The 19762-nt window shown below is 41.7% G+C and overlaps 1 protein-coding gene across 1 annotated transcript; it reads right to left on the bottom strand.

Moving 5' to 3' along the window:
• Positions 1–658: 658 nt before the first annotated feature.
• On the bottom strand, positions 659–9634 carry LOC310862065 (L-amino-acid oxidase-like; the record flags this gene model as incomplete). The annotated part of the gene is made up of 8 exons (XM_083769802.1): positions 659–679; positions 1156–1906; positions 4228–4364; positions 5998–6066; positions 6169–6370; positions 6711–6820; positions 9238–9404; positions 9505–9634. The coding sequence occupies 8 exons, from the start codon at positions 9632–9634 to the stop codon at positions 659–661; spliced, it is 1587 nt and encodes a 528-aa protein (XP_083625928.1).
• Between the last annotated feature and the right edge of the window lie 10128 nt (positions 9635–19762).

The following is a 19762-nucleotide window of genomic DNA, read 5'->3' as shown; positions in this document are numbered from 1 at the left end:
CGAGCAGGGAGAAATCCAGCAGAGCCGAACGCCAAGTCAAATATCATATGCACACTTGTTACTCATTCTGTAATAAATATTGGTAAATCTATTTGTGAGTTGTCTGCCTGAAATACGTTTACTTCTACTCCACTACTATCAGAGGCAAATATTTAGTTTAGCTTTACTTTAATAATTATTTAAAAACAAATAGCTGATCTACAAGTCACAAGGCATCAATGAATTGTGAGCTTGTAGATCTGCTATTTTATTTTATATTAGGCTACTGTATGATACCTTGTGAAATGCCAAATGGGACATTCTGCATACTTTTACTTTTGTTACTTTAAGTATATTTTAATGCCAATACTGTAATAAATGTTTACTTTTTACTTAAGTTACTTTTACATTGCAGTACTTTTATTTAAGTAAAAGATACTGTATGAGTACTTTTTCCACCACTGGAATTTACTCTGATTCTGAGTTTCCCCCCAATGTATTTAGTTTAAAGGCTATTGTTCATTACCTTGATGAGATAGTTTCTTCCAGCTACAATCTGGGTCCTGTAGAAAATGGCTTGGAAAACTGTGTAGTTCTTCCCCGTTTCCCGCTTCATCTGTACATACGAATGATATGATTAAACAATACACCTGGTCAAAAACCGTTTTGTAGCCCAGTCTCATTTGGCGATCATGTCATTCTAACAATGAAATAACAGTTGATCCTGTCATATTGTATCTATACTCACAACGTCACAAATGTGCTGAACAGCTAGATCTGCCTTCCACGGTTGCGACCAGCCTCCAGGGAGTCCAGGCACAATCTCCATTGCGATGATTAATGCAACAGCAGACAACAAAAACCATGTAAGGTAAAACGTCTCAGACTCAGCCAGTGGATTGTGTTTGACAGTAAACTCATAGCTCTGGTCCACTCCTTAATAATAATAATAATAATAATAATAATAATGGGGGTAATAATAATAATAATAAATGGACGTATCCTGTAACAAACAGAGACTGAATATAGTACTGCCTACTGGCATTTTCTTCAGTAATTGCATTGTTTTGAGTTATACATTCTTATGTATAATCCTATCAAACAAAGATTTGCCCCCAGTAACTCTGAAGACCCGAACCCCTTTTGAAGACCCCTGTAATACACCATTAAACCTACCACTGCTTTAGTGATGTTTCTGGCGGCTCTTATGGCTGATTTCACGGCTGTTTCTATCCAGGCGTGAGGCAGCGCTGTATGTTCTCCAGCAAAGTGCACCCTGCCCACGTTGGCGAACAGCTCAGCAGAAAACTCTTCGTGCTGGTAGGGGGTGAAGAGAGCGAAAGCACCCAGGCTGTATTGGTCTTGACTCCACTTCTTCACCACCACGCCTGTGCACAGATCTTTGATTTCATTTCCATGGATCTTCATCAAAGAACTCAGAGCCATTTCTTTCAGGTCTTCGTCACTCTTCCCCAGGAAGAGGTATGAGGCATCGGACCAGGTGTAAGAAGCCAGGAGGACACCGATCTCCTTGTTCTCAAAACTATGACTGGGGTAGTAGATGAAGCGAATCGGCAGGTCAGTGATGCTCCTTCCACCGTGGATTCCATCCTTCTCCCAGAACTTCTTACTGAAGATGAGGAAAATCTTGGTGGCGCTGTCATAGTGAACCTGACGCATGGCGTACGTCTTCTTGAGAGGCAAAGGAGGCTGGAAGTCAATGAAGCGGGTGGCCTTGGCAGTGGCAGTTACTAGGACAAAGTCTGCCTGTAATACCTGTTGACATGTGCCATTGTCAGCGAGCACATTGACGCCACCGTTCGAATAATCAATGCGCTTGACTGTGGTTTTGAGAAGAACAGAAGCGTTGACTTCTTCGTGTAGGGCCTTTGGAAGGAGGTCGAACCCTCCTGTCACTTCATAGTATCTAGTTAAAAAGGAAAACAAAACAGATAAAAAGTCACTTAGTGAACCTCTTCAATCTTGTAAAAATAATCCACTTAAAATCATTGCATTACGTACATAACTTTTTAAAATAGAACCACTGTGATATTTGACAGAACGCATCAACTATAGCACCTATCAGACCCGCTCTAGTGATTTCTTAAGGCTCAAGGTTCCTCAGGTAAGGCCCAGACAGAGTTGGGAAAGACAGCTTTTTCTGTCAATGGCCCAACTTAATGGAATGAACTCCAAAATTATTTAAAACTGAGCTCCAGAACATTTTTCACAGTGATTGCTCCTGCTTCAATTGATTTATTTTACTGATGGTTGTTCTGTATAAAGTTCCATTGTAATTTATCCTGATTTATAATGTTGTGTTTGATGTATTGTTTTTTTTACTGTATTTTGTGTATTGTAAACTCGGCCACATTGAAAACTAGATAAAGTGCCAATCAGCACAGGTCTCCACCAGGGCAGGTCAGGTTGTGGCCTCCTGGTGGCGCTATAACAGGCCGTTGAGGAATATTTGGGGCAGAGGTTCGTCGTTGGCATCCAGGGAGTGTGTGTGCAAAGTTTGGCATGGATCAGGCCAACGGTGCCGGAGATTAGCTGATAACGGACATGTGTTTTGCCTAAATCGGCATCATGGTGGCGCTATAATAGGCCGTTGAGGAATATTTGGGCCAGAGGTTCGTCGTTGGCATGGATCGGGAGATTAGCTGGTAACGGACGGAAGGACGGACGGACACACGGAAGGACGGACGGAGTGCAAAACATACTCTCCCCCCATGCCTTCGGCCTGGTGGAGACAATGAGGGCTTGCCCTCAACTGTATTTCCGAGTATAAATAAAGGTGATGATGATGATGATGATGAACTAACGTACAGATGGTTATTCAAATATCTTTGTGGGAATCATAATGACGTAATGGTTAACTTATTTTAATTTGGTTAAACAGGCTAAAGGAGGACTAAACCTTACTTTATTTCTTGGCATTATTTGCTAAATAAGATAAGCACTTGATTACTAAATTTGTGTTTAACTACGAAGATTTTCAGATAAATTTGATTAGACATCCTCCTTCTCCTTCAACTCTCCTGTAAGTCTATGTAATATTATTACTTTCACCAGTCATGGTAATGGTAATGTCACAAGTAATACTGCGTTGCTGTGTCATAAATGAACACAATTGTTTTTGGCCAAGATAAGTGCTCTTCTCTGCATTGTTTGTCTAAGAGCCTCTCTATTGTGTATTTTATTTAGTTATACAATTGCTCTTCTATCGAAACATTTAGATCTTGTTTGTCTAGGTTAGACACAACTTTTGGCACAATCCTGTTTCTGGTTTGCCAATCATTTTTAACTGAAGGTCAAAATTCAGTTCCTCCACATTCAGGCAGGGTAATAGGCTAATAGCACAGACGTATTGGTTAAAATGTCAGCCCTAGGAGATTGAGTATGGTAGAACAGGAACGTCACATAATGCAGCTTTATGAGGAAATGTTAGGAGTAGAAACAGTATCCAACTCATTCAACTGTCCAACAGGAGTTTTCATCTAATGTACGGTAAGACTATGGTGATTAGTATTATTGCCATCACCATGGGTCAGTTGTGTAACTTTCCCGACATTAAGCTGTGTTCATTATGTGTTCAATAACACAGCCATCCAAAATTGCATTGACAGCTATGGTGGCTAAGGTGACAAAATCTTGCCCACCCTATAGCAACAGTGTCAGTTGCTAAACTATTTGGATTGGCATTAGACAATCGCTTTTGGGGTGGGGTTTAGCCAAGGGCTAATTGCCTAATCTCTGCCCACCTGGAGAGGCCGAACTGAGCTCATGCTTCCTTCAATGCATGAGGAGTGAGCAGGCTGCTTCTTATCACCCAACAGGGGGGAGTTTCCCCAGTAGGACGTATTACATGTTTATTGTAGGGTACCTACACTAGGGGACACGGGGAGAACATGCAAACTCCACACAGTAATGCCGTTTTGCCAACTCCACCTAGGATATGGGCGCTGATGAAGCGGAGGAGAGAACAGACACGCCTCCAGCGCTCACAGCGTCCCCAGCTGGATTAAAACCTAGGACCTTACAGACCCTACAGACGACTGCTCATGCAGCTATACCACAATATGAGAATGCTAATATAGTGTACCGGTAGTTTGACTTGGAATCATTGTTAAGTTGGTTCTAAGTACCAATACTCTCTTCGTCTTCTCTTATGTAATCTTGTGACTTGTCAAGTTCAGTTAAAGTTCTTGACTGACTGCACATTAGGATTTGGAACTAGATTCTTACGTAGTATCGTCATTGATATCGCTTTGATCATATAGCATTTCCGTCAGCGCTGTGTAGAAGAGAGAAGCCTCATCCAGGATGTCCCCAATCATCTTTATGGCACCTAGACTCAACCCTCCTTCAGTCACAAGATAGTCCTGTTCAAGGTATAAATAGTAAATGCTGCATTTATTAGTGCCTTTATGAAAATAACTCCATCCATCCATCCATACACATACACACACACACACACACACACACACACACACACACACACACACACACACACACACACACACACACACACACACACACACACACACACAGACGGCAGAGGCAACCACGCAAGGCACCAACCTGCTCATTGTGCTCATAGGGGGGAAAATGTAAGAAATCACCAAGATTTGGCTTTTGGAGACTAGTTTTTTGGGGGCGCACCCAACACGTTTGCACAGCTTTTTGAAAACCTTATACCCATTACTAACACCACGCCCAAATTAAAAAACTAAAAGCCAAAGCCAAAAAGTGTGCCGCCAGCTATCAAGAATACATTGACAAACGACTAAACAAGGGTGGAGATGGGGACTGTACTGAAAACCTATACCAATTCCCAAGTGTCTACCACCTGAGCCACACCATATGTGTAATATGTGGGGGTTTTGATTGCCCTCAGTGTGCACACATTGTGATCCCACCTAGGGCGGCTGTGGCTCAGGAGGTAGAGCAGGTCATCCAATGATCCCTGGGTCGACTCGGCGGTTAGAATCCCGGCTCCTCCTGTCCACATGTCAAAGTGTCCTTGGGCAAGATACTGAACCCTACATTGCCTCCAATGAGTTGGTCGGTGTGAGCAGGCCACCATTGGTGTCTGAATGTGGGAAGTGAGGACGCTGGCATCGACTGTTTGCCACTTCACCTCCCAATGTATATGAATGAATGAACCATTGTAAAGCGCTTTGAGCACTATAAAGCGCTATAAAAATGCAATTGATTAGGTGCATCTTAATCCCATTTCACTCTCTAAAATCTAAATAGTGGTTGCTTGCCATTGGTCCAACAGCCCGTTATTCCGGAGCCCATTATTCAGAAACCCCAGTAATCCGAAAAACGTCTCACTGAAATACTATTAAACCGACGGTTCGTTATTCAAAAAATTTCCCCATTGTTCTAATGGTCCACTGGACTTAAAAGGTGCCCTCTCCATGGTGCTGAATGAGCTGAAATGCCATAAAATAAGCTTGCACCTTTGGGGCTATGGGCTCCATTTTTGTTTGATCTTTCTAAATACGCTGTTTGGGGATTTAGCAGTGGGGAAGGGGTGTTCCCTCACTAAAGTTACCTGTCTAAATCCCTAAAACACCTCCGTTACCCGTTGGTTTGGGCGTTACAATAATTGAACCAATCACCCGTCCACGTGCCATTGCATTTAAGAGATCCCATATCCGTTGCCCGTTATGCCGAGTTCTATATTACTTCAAGCTTTACGGTCTATAGCCCATGGAAGAGCGATGTGTTGCTGCCTTATGAAAAAAAATCATGAATTATGAATATTGATATTTGAAATATTACGTCCTGTCAGCTATTACCCCATTAGCGATTTATTACAGTACTACTCAGTGCAAAAGTACAAAAATGGTTGTCTAAACTATTTTACTCAATAAACTTAAATGGATGAAAATGATCAATTCAATTAGATATTTTGATTAATGAAATTATTTTTAGATTAGTTGATACTGTAGCTTAGTAATCAATCATTAGCTGGTGTGCATACTTGAGTACAGTTATATTTACCTTTACAGAGTACTGGTCATACTTCTTTATCGTGGCTTGGAGACCATGATGGTCCACTTCGTCCGAAACCTGCAACAACCCAAATAATTTTAAGTAGTGGAAATTACTATATCTTGTGGCCCTATAGCTGATAATGTGATTATTCTTTATACAGTATGAGTCTCTACAGACCTTCTTCAGAGCCTCTCCAAGGAGTCGATCAGCTGACTTTCCTCTCTCATCATCCCGAAGAGTGTAATTCAGGATGTTTGGGTCTTGAATGACATCGGAAGTTTTGTGTTTCCTTCCATTAACCAGGTAGAATGTGTTGTTATCCGTCTCATGAAATGTGTTCAATTTCACATCCATTTGGTTGATAAGCTCCAACATAATTCTGGTGAAGAAGATTATTATAACAATATTAGCCTATATCTGTGTATTTAAGATTATTATATTTAAGATTTTTCATTAAACATTGACGGATCCACTGTTACACCCTCCACCCGCATCCGCAACCTTGGCATCATTTTTGACCCAACCTTATACTATATATATATATATATATATATATATATTATATATATATATATATATATATATATATATATTCATGATTGAGTGAGTCAATGTGCTTCAACTATATGTTTGTAATACAGTATTTGTATGGTATTTGTGGACGGTACTTTGGAACACTGCATTTCATGACTAGTCTTCTAGCTATCCAATAAACTCACTTCTGGAAACTGGGGATTCTCATTGGTCCTAGATCTGCATACCAGCCGTCTTCACTTCTGTGAGTTTGCACACGTCCTCCAACACGATCACTAGCCTCCAGTACCGTTACCTTGAACAACACAGCAAAACATATTTTTCATTGATTTGTTTTGTTTTGTTTCTGTCGTTTCGTTCTCTTTCATCTTTTCAATTATTGACAGTGAGTACAGCTGAACATGACGTTTACAGGGTCTACATTTACCAGTGACCAACCCCTGCCAAAGGACTGCCACAACGCAATTAAAGGAGCACTTCACCCATGTATCTTTAATATCTCTTCACAGGCGTTATCATTGTTGTCTATTATGAGGTGGCAGTGGACCATGGGTAGAGTGGCCGGATTGATCCTGGCTCCCCCAGAGTTAATGATGAGGGGTTCTTGAGCAAGACTCTGTACCCCGCCTAATTGCTCCCGATGTGCAAGTTGGTGACTTGCATGGTTTCATCTTCCATCGGTGTATGAATGTGTGTGTGTGTGTGTGTGTGTGTGTGTGTGTGTGTGTGTGTGTGTGTGTGTGTGTGTGTGTGTGTGTGTGTGTGTGTGTGTGTGTGAATGGGTGAATGTAAAGCACAATCTATGTAAAGGGCTTTGGATAATATAATACAATTAAATTACCGTATTATTATTATTAAGGGACCAAGAAGTCACGTAGTGACTTTGGTCACTTATTGTTTTTGTGTGTTTTTTTTCTTCTTCTCCTTCTCCTTCCTGTTAATAGCTGTTCTGACTGAACCATGCAGTCGGTTTTCGAGAAACGCGGTAGTCTGGTAGAGGGCCATGCCAAACGGTGACTATGCGAAGCCCATGACGATTGGCCAAATGGTGGCGCTATAGCACTCAATTGAAAAAGCTAACTTTGAACATGCATAGCTCATAAACCGTTTGACCGTTGGCAATGACACTTTGATACACATATGTGTCTCCTCATGCCGAACAACTTTCGTGTTCTGACTTTTGACCTCTGACCTTTAGATCACCCGCCATTTTGAATTATATGAAAAACATTTAAAATGTATCTCCTCCCAGAATCTTTGATCAAAATGAACTTTGGACCTATACGGACAAATAATCGTGGTACATTTTTGTTAAGTGGAAAAATTAAGTTTTTATGAGCCAATGAATATTGCTGTTTTGTGAAACTTCTTCTTCTGCACCTAATACCTATATGAATACTGAATGATGTTACTGTTTAGAATGAGTCAACTCACTGTGTTGCATAGCTCAGTCGGTAGAGCTCTCACCTTTGGACCACAGGGTCACTGGTTCAAATCCAGGTAGTGACAACTCAGCCTGTGATTCTTCTTTGTGCATATTGTTCTTATTGCGTATTGTCTTCTTTCTTGGTCCCGCCTTATCGCTGCTTGCAGCTATATTTATTATTATTATTAGATATTATTGAGGACCTGTGTTAAAGTGGTCATTTAGCAACGCAACGGTACGCAATACAACGCAAGTGGTGAAAGACTTTCTCACATGTTTTTACTTAAGATTTATTTATGAAAGTATCAATACTGCAATATAGAAATACTCTTTTACAAGTAAAAGTTTGGAATTCAAAATGTACAAAAGTATTTGCATCTAAATGTATACTTCAAGTAGGCTACCAAAAGTAAAAGTAGATTATGCAGAATGTCCCATTTCAAGTATTCAAATGTATGAAAATCTTTTTGAAAATAGCAGATCTACAAGTTCACATCATGGCACATTGTGAGCTTGTGGATCAGCTATTTTCAAATGGCTGAATGTGTATAGGGTTTAAGTGGTTAATGTATGTTTTGTAATAATAATCAAAAACTACAAGGAACTAGTAACTAAAGTATTCAAATAAATGGAGCAATAGAATAAAAGTCCAAATTTGGATCATTAGATGTAGTGGAAAATTGTATTGTATTGTATTGTAATAATACAGGACTGCAATAGGTTGCAGAGGACTGTTTAAACAGCAGCTAAAATCATCGGCAGCACAGAATTACCCAGTCTCCATAACATCTACACCACTCGCTGTATGAAAAAAGCCCACATCATGGAAGACACCAGCCACCCCGCAAATACCCTGTTCAAACTACTCCCTTCCAAAAAACGCTACCAGAGCATCAAATCTCGTACCACCCGTCTCAGTAACAGTTTCTACCCCCAGGCAGTCAGGCTGCTGAACAGCTGACCTTGAACTGTAATGCACTGTTTTGTCACTTCACTTGCACTTCTTTTCCTGTTTTTTGTCTTCTTCTTGCACTATAGATGTTGTTTATGTCCTGTGTATGTAAGACTGAGAGTGCTCTGAGCAAAATCATTTTCATTGTATTTGTATTTATACTCTGTATCTATACACATGACAAATAAACCTGAACCTGAACCTGAATATATTATAATATAATTAAAGTACAAATACCTCAAAATTGTACTGAAAATGTACTTAGTTACTTTCCACCACTGCGCAACGCAAGGTAACACAATGATACAATAACATCATAACAAGGTTCACCTACCAAATACCCAGCATCACCCAGTAACTTGGCTGCAGTGAGGCCGGCCATTCCAGCTCCCACTATAATGATCTTCTTAGGATCCTTTGTCTTTGGAAGACCATTTATCAAGATCTGTAGAAGCTCATCATAGTCCTTGTTTCTCAGGGGCATTTTTTTGTCCTTAATGACTAGTAAGAGTAAAGAGTAAAGAGTAATTACAAAACACAAATGGGTTACGTGGTTACATGGAGTTTTGCACAAATATTAAAGTGCCTGGATCATCCCTACCATGTGGATCTGGAGTGGTGATCCTCACTGGTCCTGGGTTCTCATGTTCTTCTGGGTTCTCATGTTCTTCTGGGTTCTCATGGTGGTCGATGCTCAGCTCAAAGTGAAAGTTGGTCCCAGCCTCACACATCCTGACAGGCAGTGACTATAGTGATACTAATACTACACACAGCGTGCAGACGTTTTATACTCACCCACCTCTAAGAGGAACAGCCCACTTTTCAACATGACGTCCAAGGTGTAAACCAGTCCTTTTTTTTTTGACAGACAGACAGACAGGAACACAAGGACATCTTTGTATACAATGTGAAATTATTGCATTACTACATTACAATATATACATACCACTGTTTCTTAACAGATGGTCCACGGACTACTAGTGGTCCATGGCATAATAGGCCTGCAGGTGCCAGGTGGTCCATGGGAAAATGTTTTAAAATATAAATAAAATGTCTTTGTTAGATGTATTTAAATGTTTAAATAATACAGTGTTTCAAAAGTCCATCAAATGTAAGAAAATATTTGAATCGATAGTTAATAAAAAAGATTGAAATTAAACATCAAATGTAAGAAAATATTTGAATTGATAGCTAATATAAAGATTAAAATTAAATCATGACTGTTAAGGGCTTGATTTCATTCATTGCACGATACTACGTGCAACAAATTGTATCAAGCCAAGGCATTATTTAACTGAAATATACGAGTGGTCCAGAGCCAAAAGATATATCTTTTGAGAACCACTGATCTATTCCTATCCCATGGTTACACTTCTCTTACTTTATCCATCCTCCCATTAAACTCAGGTTAACTGATACAGTACTGATAGAGCAGACAAATGGGCACATTTCCTAATAATGATGACTCAATCAGGTAAGCTGGTAGACTGCACCCTTCTTGAGAACTCCCTTTTCTGTGGAATTTCTTAACCTCAGACTTCCCAGTAACTGATAACATTTATGCACTTCCTCGTCCGCCAAGAGTAGTGCATTGTTCCGTGGAAGAAAATACAAAATCTTCACTTTGCTACAATACTAAATTCATGGTCAGAGACCACATGCAATACCTTCACGGACCACCAGTTGTCCATGGACCACTTTAGGTAACTTTAGGTCCTACAGTGACCTAAAATCACTGTCCATGGATGTCATGTTTATACCTGCCACAGAAGACAGTCCTGCATTGTTTTTCACAAAAAAAATTTAGTCGCTCAGGACACAAAGTCCAGAAATTCTAGCTTGATCAAACCAAGTATTGAGACAACCATGGGAAAATCACTCCATCTTAAGGTGAAAACAAGTATGATTAGTTCAATCAAATATTGGTTATATTTCACTTTTTGCACAGTTCACACTCGGATACTGTACTACAAGTAACATTGTGCTACATTCTAACACAATAACTAAAAGAAAGCAATATAATACAAATGCTGCACCGTTCTCCTCCTCATCCAAGACCACCTCCTCCTCCTCCAAGTCAACCACCTCCTCACTGTCACCACCATCATGACTGGGGTCGACCAGTACGACTCTGTCTTTGTCTTTTTGAGCTGCTGCTGCTAATAATAATAATAATAATAATAATAATAAAATGTATTTATTATAAACCAGAGTACTTAAATCACACACACACGCACGCACGCACACACACTCACACATCAAATATGAAGAAAGAAATACTCTGTGTGTAATGTGATCTAACTATAATTGTCCATGGATGTCATGTTTATACCTGCCACAGAAGATAGTGCTGCATTGTTTTAGTAGCTCAGGAAACAAATTCCAAAAATTCTAGCTTGATCAAACCCAGTGATGAGACAACCATGGGAAAAACACTAAGGTACACTACATCTTAAAGGACAACTTTAGTTTTTTTCGTCTCGTCTTTTTTTCTCCTCATCTTTTTTCTCGTCTCGTCTTATTTTTCTCGTCTCGTTTCGTCTCGTTTCGTCTCGTCTTTTTTCTCTCATCTCGTCTTTTATTTCTTTTTTTTTTAAAGATATGTTTTTGCGGCTTACGCCTTTTATTGATTTTTGAAGGGACAGACAGTAGGCTGACAGGAAACGGGAGAGAGATGGGGGGATGACATGCAGTAAATGCCGTGTCGGGTCCGGGAGTCGAACCCGCGGCACACTGCGACTGGATTACCAGTCCGGTGCCCAGACCGTTACGCTACGGCCTGGGCCTCGTCTTTTATTTCTTGTCGCTTTTTTTTTCTCGTCTCGTCCTTTTTTCTCGTCTCACCACGCATCTAAATCAAGGAAGCAGTCACGACTGCAATTCATCTTAATGTCTTGGGTCTGGGAAGAACCAGTTAAACAAGAGAATACCAGCACTCACGGAACTGTCCTTAAAGGAACTTTATTGTTTCGATTTCCCAGAGTATAATTTTTCAGTTCCTTGTTCCTTGTTCCTTGTATATATATTTTACCTTCCTTGTCTGGTTAAATGTGGTAATGTGTAAAAAGGCTGAGTCACACTTGTTGTTCACAGCGCACACCTGACAAAAGATATGAAATATTCAGACTGTATATGACCAAGACATCTCCCTTCAGGAAGGTTATGGGTATTTGTGACATGGGGTATCAGAGCTAAAGGAAACCCTATTACTAAAGTATGGCTTTCCCGGTGGATTGTGCAGGAGGCCATCCAACTGGCTTATGCCAGTACAGGGTTTCAGCCTCCTGAAGGCCTTAGAACCCAGGATGCTGCCATACCCTGCGTAGAACAGGGTATGCTCTGCTGTGGGCCTCTGCTGGTAGAATCTAAAGCAGCAGCATCAAATAATTTGCAAGAAAAACAAAATAGGTCAAAATGGGCATATTGTTTTACAGCCCAATAAATCGTCTTCCATTGGCCTTCATTGAGTTGAGTGATTGACAGCTGACATGACAAGCCTTTGTTACGGGTCTCAAGGCTGCTGAGTACCTCATTAATAAAACTGAACCTGAATAGAGCGTCGCAGTCTCTCCCCCTTTCAGAAAAACGAGTGGCCCAGGAAATGAAAACCCAATGCATTCTCCCATAGGCATTTCTTATTTAATTTATTTAAAGACCTTTTAAGCGCCGTACGAAGCCAACTCTTGTCGTGACAAATCATGACAACACACAAAAGTTTTCGGGCCAAACAAAGAATTAGAAAGTAGAAAAAAACGGCAGGTTACAACACTTGTTTTGTTGTTTTTCTTCTTTGTAATTATTTGTTTGGCCCGAAAAATTGTGTGTGTTGTCATGATTTGTCACGACAAGAGTTCGTACGGCGCTTAAAAGGTCTTTAAATAAATTAAATAAGAAATGCCCAGTGTTGGGGAGTATTAAGCTACATGTAGCTGAGCTACGTAGCTTAGCTACATTTTGCTGTAGCTTGTGGTATTTTAGCTACATTCATATTTGTGTACCTCGTCAAGTAGCTCAGCTACTTTTTGGGTCATTTTTTGTAGCTTAGCTACTCAAGTTACAAGCTACAATTTTGGGGAGCAGGGGTCTGCCAGAGGGGAGATGGGGTCTCCCAGAGGGGAGCAGGGGGAGGAGGGGTCTCCCAGAGGGGAGCAGGGGGAGGAGGGGTCTCCCAGAGGGGAGCAGGGTGGGGGGTCTCCCAGAGGGGAGCAGGGTGAGGAGGGGTCTCCCAGAGGGGAGGAGGGGTCTCCCAGAGGGGAGCAGGGTGGGGGGGTCTCCCAGAGGAGAGCAGAGTGAGGAGGGGTCTCCCAGAGGGGAGCAGGGTGGGAGGGGTCTCCCAGAGGGGAGCAGGGTGGGAGGGGTCTTCCAGAGGGGAGCAGGGTGGGGAGGGGTCTCCCAGAGGGGAGCAAGGTGAGGAGGGGTCTCCCAGAGGGGAGCAGGGTGGTAGGAGGGGTCTCCCAGAGGGGAGCAGGGTGGGAGGAGGGGTCTCCCAGAGGGGAGCAGGGTGAGGAGGGGTCTCCCAGAGGGGAGCAGGGGGAGGAGGGGTCTCCCAGAGGGGAGCAGGGTGGGAGGGGGGGAGCAGGGTGGGAGGGGTCTCCCAGAGAGGAGCAGGGGGAGGAGGGGTCTCCCAGAGGGGAGCAGGGTGGGAGGGGTCTCCCAGAGGGGAGCAGGGGTCTCCCAGAGGGGAGGAGGGGTCTCCCAGAGGGGAGGAGGGGTCTCCCGCATGTACATTCTCAATTTAACGCTGAAAAATAAAAAGTAGCTGAGCTACTTTTTCCTATGTAGCTGTAGCTTTACAAGCTACATTTATCCAGGGGTAGCTATGTAGCTTGATCAAGCTACTGCCATGGTGAGCTACTTGTAGCTTTACAAGCTACGCTTTCAAAGTAACTTCCCCAACACTGGAAATGCCTATGGAAGAATGCATTTGGGTTTTCATTTCCTGGGCCACTCGTTTTTCTGAAAGGGGGAGGGACTGCGACGCTCTATAAACAGGGATAAAGACTGAGCAATGCGTGTTGCTTTTCTTTCCAGAATGTAACTGAGGGGAACCGAAGCTGCGCTCCTTATATAGAGCTAACAAACGTTCCGTCCTCACTGCATGTTACACTTTGCTAGTGCAATTAATTCACAGTATTAATTGTAAACCTTCATAAAACAAAATTATTAAATAATTAAACAGACTCTTAAAACACATTAAGTTGGGTCACTCTCTGTTGGCAGAGCTGCCATTACAGCGATAGGAGGAGAGATATAGCCTGGGAGCTAGTCGGACATAATAAGAAATAAATAAGACACGAGTAGGCAGCAGCGTCAGTTCACATCATCCCCTCGTCAGCTTGTTGACACACAACAGAACACTGACGAGAGGCGTTTATTTAGCCAATATATACACTCACGTTAATGGGCACTTCCGGGTAGCACTCCGGGCACTTCAGAATAAAAGCATATATATATACATAATATAGATCATATTCCAACACCCCCACTTGATCGCATATTGGTAAACAATAAAATGCATTAAACTTAATAATGTTAAACCTTAAATCTCAACTTATTTTACACAATCTTCACATAAAATAAATAATCCATTTCAATAAATATGTGCAAAATGTAAGCATCTCTTTTACATCTGTCATCATGTTATGTCATCAAATTACTGGTTGCAATAATAAAACTTCAAATACTCATGTCATTTCTCAAATACAATACTTTCCAAATACTCAAAAAAGCAGATTAAATAAATCACAATCAGATCACCCAAACACAAATAAACACTTATTTTTCCTTCTCTTTTGTTTTACTGTGTTGTGACAATAATGCATCATCACCCTGTTTTTGTTTTCACCCCCCACTGCATTCTTGCCCTCTGGCAGTATAGTCAGGGTAAATTTATCATTTTCTCTCATCACTCCATAACAATAATCAAAGGTTACATTTCCCTGGTCATCAGATTTTGCTTGACACTCGTAATCCTTTAAATATTGAGGTGGTCTCCTTTCTCTTTTTGGATAAGTTGTACTCTGGCTACCTTCACCTGCCTGAATGTCAACCAGATCACTCATCTCTGTACTCTGGCTACCTTCACCTGCCTGAATGGCAACCAGATCACTCATCTCTGCCTCTGCCTCTTGTTTTTGTGTCTCTTTTGGGATTACAATGGTTTCCTTAACTTTAGGTAGATAGTTTACAGCCCCCCTTATACTGCAACCATCATCCTCCTCCATTTCTTGCTCGGTTTGTGTCTGACTCGCAATGACACTCTTTTGAATGAACTTTACCAATCTGTGTTTAGCTACAAGTACTTTCCCTGTGTCAGGATAAAACACCAAATAAGCTGGGCTGTTTTTGTCATAGCCTACGAAAATACCTCCTTCACATCGTGAATCCAACTTTGTCTTGTCTTGCTTGTATGCATAGCATGGTGACCCAAATGTTCTCATTCTCGAAAGGTTTGGCTTCTTTCCTGTCAACATATAATATGGGGTCTGTCCTACACGCTTGTTTAAACACCTGTTTCGAATAACAGCAGCAGTCATTACTGCATAAGTCCACAATTCTTTTGGTAAACTGCTTTCAATCAGCATGCATTTGGCCATTTCAAACAGTGTTCTCCTATTTATTTCAGCTGTCCCATTCTGAGCTGAGATCTCATGTCTGATGGCATTTTTGCTTAGCAATGCTTGAAATAGACCAGAAGCATACACGGTACAATTATCTGATCGAATACACTTAATTTTCCCATAAGGTGAAACATCAGCAATGTATTTTTCTGTAGCTTTGACTGCGTCACTCTTAGATTTCAAGAAATAAACAAAAATTGCTCCTGAATAGTCATCAGTAAATGCTAGAGTATATTTGAATCCATCTTTAGCCGTTGGATCGATTGGTCCAAATAAATCAGTGTGTACAAGTTCTAGCACAGCTTTAGCCCTTTGGTCTGGCTCTCTGTTTCGGCTCTGAGCAAATTTACCTTTTGTGCACACTTCACATGACAATTTGGAAATATCAACCTTGCCTTTAATGTCCATACCCTCAGTTAGGCTACATTCTGCAATTTCAACACATCTTCGTAGTTGCAATGTCCTAGAATTTCATGCCACGTTTTGATATCATAACACCCATGACATTCATCAACATTAGTAATCTTATCAACAGTGTTTAAGTAAAACATCCTGTCATGTACCTTAATGTCGAATGTCGTACCATCATTTTGGATGAGCTTGTTCTGTCTCTCTTTGAAGAAGACTGTGGCTCCGTTGGATATCGCTGCGTTGACTGAGAAAATGTCTTGGGGAAAGGATGGAACATACAGCGCCCCCTTCAGCATCGTTTCCACCTCTCGACCCTTGTCATCTCTCAGGTAAACTATTGCAGCACCTCTCTTCAGCGCTATGCCAGAGGCCCTCACTCCATCAGCCATCTCCAGAACATGCTTCCGTGGCTCGAAACTCTCGTCGAAGTTTCGGAACTTCTTCACGTCGGTCACAATGTGTGACGTAGCCCCGGTGTCGACCATCAGCCCAATGCTCAGAGCAATGCCCTGACATAGTCTCTGCTTCGGTCTCCCGGTGCCGTCCAAGTCGCAGTTCACCTGGCCCACCTTAAAGGTGAACGTGCGCGCCTCTTCATCCTGCGTCACGTTGACGTTGTCTCTCCGTCTTCTCCGCCTGCAGTTGGCATCGTTGTGCGTGGGATTTTTGCAAAGACTGCACCACTGTCTCTGTTCTCTCTGACCGGCAGCACCTTCACACTCGAAAGCTTTATGCCCCCTCTGGCCGCAGTTGTAACAGCACAGTCTCACGTCTTTGTCCTTGCCTCTTATTATCATCACGCTGTCAGCCCCGGAATTGCTACTGAACTTTTCAGTGATCTCGTAACTCCTAAGTTTGGATTTAAACTCGGCGAAGGTGATGTTGTCGTCACTTTGTGCAATGTGGATGGAAAATGGCTTATATGATTCTGGGAGCCCCTTCAGAATCATAGCTGTCAGTAAGCCGTCACTCAAAGTCTCTTCCGCATTCCTCAGTGCCGTGATGGAAGCTTCAGCTCGAATAATATAGTCTGTAATTGTTTCATTAGCAGCCTTCTGGAGCGAAGTAAGCTCTGTGTACAAACTAATCACTCTTGGTTTCCCATTGCCAGCATAGTGATCCTTCAAAATTTGTAACGCCTTCCTCCCATCGTCTGCTGCATCACGCATAATCAAAGACAAACTTTTATCGTCAAGTACTTGAATTAGCTCAGCGTATGCGTCCTCATTTTTCTCGGCGTCCTCAGCGGCTCTTGCTTCAGCTTCGGCGTCTCTTGTGGCTGCTTCGTCCCCATCGAGCACGTCTTCGTCGTCGATAGCAGGCTCGTTCAGTATAGTGTATTTCAACCCTTTCAGCCGTAGGTGCCCGAGGAATTTTACTAACCATAATTCAAAGTTGCGTTCATCTCCATCAAAGCAAATCCGACTCCACCGGCTTCCATTATCCTCCGTCCTGCTGGGCCCATAACCTGTTGGCAGAGCTGCCATTACAGCGATAGGAGGAGAGATATAGCCTGGGAGCTAGTCGGACATAATAAGAAATAAATAAGACACGAGTAGGCAGCAGCGTCAGTTCACATCATCCCCTCGTCAGCTTGTTGACACACAACAGAACACTGACGAGAGGCGTTTATTTAGCCAATATATACACTCACGTTAATGGGCACTTCCGGGTAGCACTCCGGGCACTTCAGAATAAAAGCATATATATATACATAATATAGATCATATTCCAACACTCTCTCCTGGTGCTGCCACACCTTTGTTGATTTACTCAACATTGGGGCTAATATTTGTCAGCCCCAGAGCCTATAGAAGGCTCTGCTCAGCCCTCTGGCCCCGTGAGGTGCACTGGCTTTTGACCAATGACAGCTCCTCTGCGGTGGATGAATTTTAAATTAATTAATGAAGTTTATTATTTACTTTCTAATTCGTTTTCTCCATGTCCGTTAACGAAAACATGAAGTTAAGAGATTGGGGCATATCATCCAATGGATTAAAATAACGAAAGGAAAGAGACAAATATACGTTTTGTGGGTTTGAAATTCTTGCTTTTTGGGGCAGAGACAGACCGACACGGCTTGGACCCATAGAGATATAAGACACAAAGTTAAGAAACAAAATGGCTAGTTCAATCACATTGGAAGTGGCTCGGGAGGCATCCTTTGGTTAGACATAAGGTTGGTGAGGGGTGCGTTAAGGGTTAGGTTAGGTTTAGGTGTGCTGTCCCGTGGGAGGTTAGGTTAGGGTGAGGGTTTGAGATGGTTAACATCGGTAGACAACTTGACTGCGTGTGCGTGCGTTTGTCTTGATTTGTGAGTTCTCTTGGCACAGTACCATGGGTGTGTACGCATAACAAAAACATGCTGCTTCTATGCAACGATTGGTATGAAAAACATAATTGAAGCTGAGAAGGGCCATGCCAGTGTCGGCTATGGGGATTAATGTGGTTGACACGCACTGTAGGAGGAGAAGATGAGTTCAGGGGCAGCAAATTCATGACATTGAGGGGTAAGAAATCATCCCGGTCGCGTGGTTCATGTAACGCATGTCACTGTGAAGGACTGGCCCCATTAAGTGAACGCAGTTGGCGTAAGTAGTCGGCAAACATGACGATTTTGACGTAGGCTGTTGATCTTGCGCAATACTGCAATAACAGCGTGTTTGACAAAATAATATTATATTATATATAATATTTGTACAGTAAATATGACAGTTGGGTGAATGCAATGTAGCGCAGCTGGATTCTGGGAGCGTGCAGAATTTTTTTTTTTGCATGGAGAGATGTGTGCTAATAGTGGGGTTCGGTAGGAGATAGAGCACGGATAAACGGCCGTGCTCGTGTACCCCCTGTCTATTAGGGTAGAAGGATATTGTTGTTGGAAGGGTATTGCGGTTACACGCAGATGCTCTGTTACACCATTAATTAGAAAGGAGATATACAAAACTCCAGCTAGCACAAAATAGAGCTTCAAGATTAGTGCTGAACTGCTCTTTTAAAACCAATGTTGCTAGGATGCACCACAGTTTAGTATGGTTAACTGTAGAGGCTAAATTAACTGCTAGTCTTATCAAATTTACCAGAAATGCAATCATTGAGGGAAAGCCAGATTTCTACAGAGATCAATTATTTAGTTCAGGTCTAAAGCATAAATATCAAACTAGACAGGTAAGCTCAGGGTATTTGGAACTTCCAATACCAAAGACAGAAACACTTAAAAATCTGTTATTTATAGAGCCACCCAACAGTGGAACTCATTATCTGTTAACATAAAACAAATCAAAAGTAAATACATTGGGAGACGTCACACAATTGGACTGATGTGCTTTTGTACAACCTACATTATCTATAGGCCTATATCTTTGGCATTCTAATGTAATTGAACTTAGATTTAGACAGACAAGTGTCATTTGTTGTTTGTATGTATATGGTATTGTATGTTGTTTTTATGTTGTGATGTTTTGTGTGGACCCCAGGAAGACTATAGCGACCGCAGCAGTGGAAGCTAATGTGGATCCGAATAAAGAATAAAGATAGTGTAATGTGAAAGCAGATAGGCCTACCTTATATTTAGAGGGTTAAATAGAACAAATAAAGATATAGGCCTATAGACTATAGGAATACTACAAAACGATGGTGCGTGCACAAAATAAAAATAATTTCACTGACTGCTTTACACCTGTAAGACTGTGATGTGACAAATTAAAACTGATTGTCAAAATCAAAGTATCATGTGGAAATTAACTGCATGTAATGCTGACATATTACACACGGAGGAGCGCCAACACAAGCCTTATATGGTGTCCATTAACTTTATATTTCATACAG

This window comes from Protomyctophum parallelum (assembly GCF_964188405.1).
Source record: "Protomyctophum parallelum genome assembly, chromosome: 7".
NCBI lineage: Eukaryota > Metazoa > Chordata > Actinopteri > Myctophiformes > Myctophidae > Protomyctophum > Protomyctophum parallelum.
Note: the sequence above shows the minus strand (reverse complement) of the source record. Positions and strands in the feature narration are given on the sequence as shown.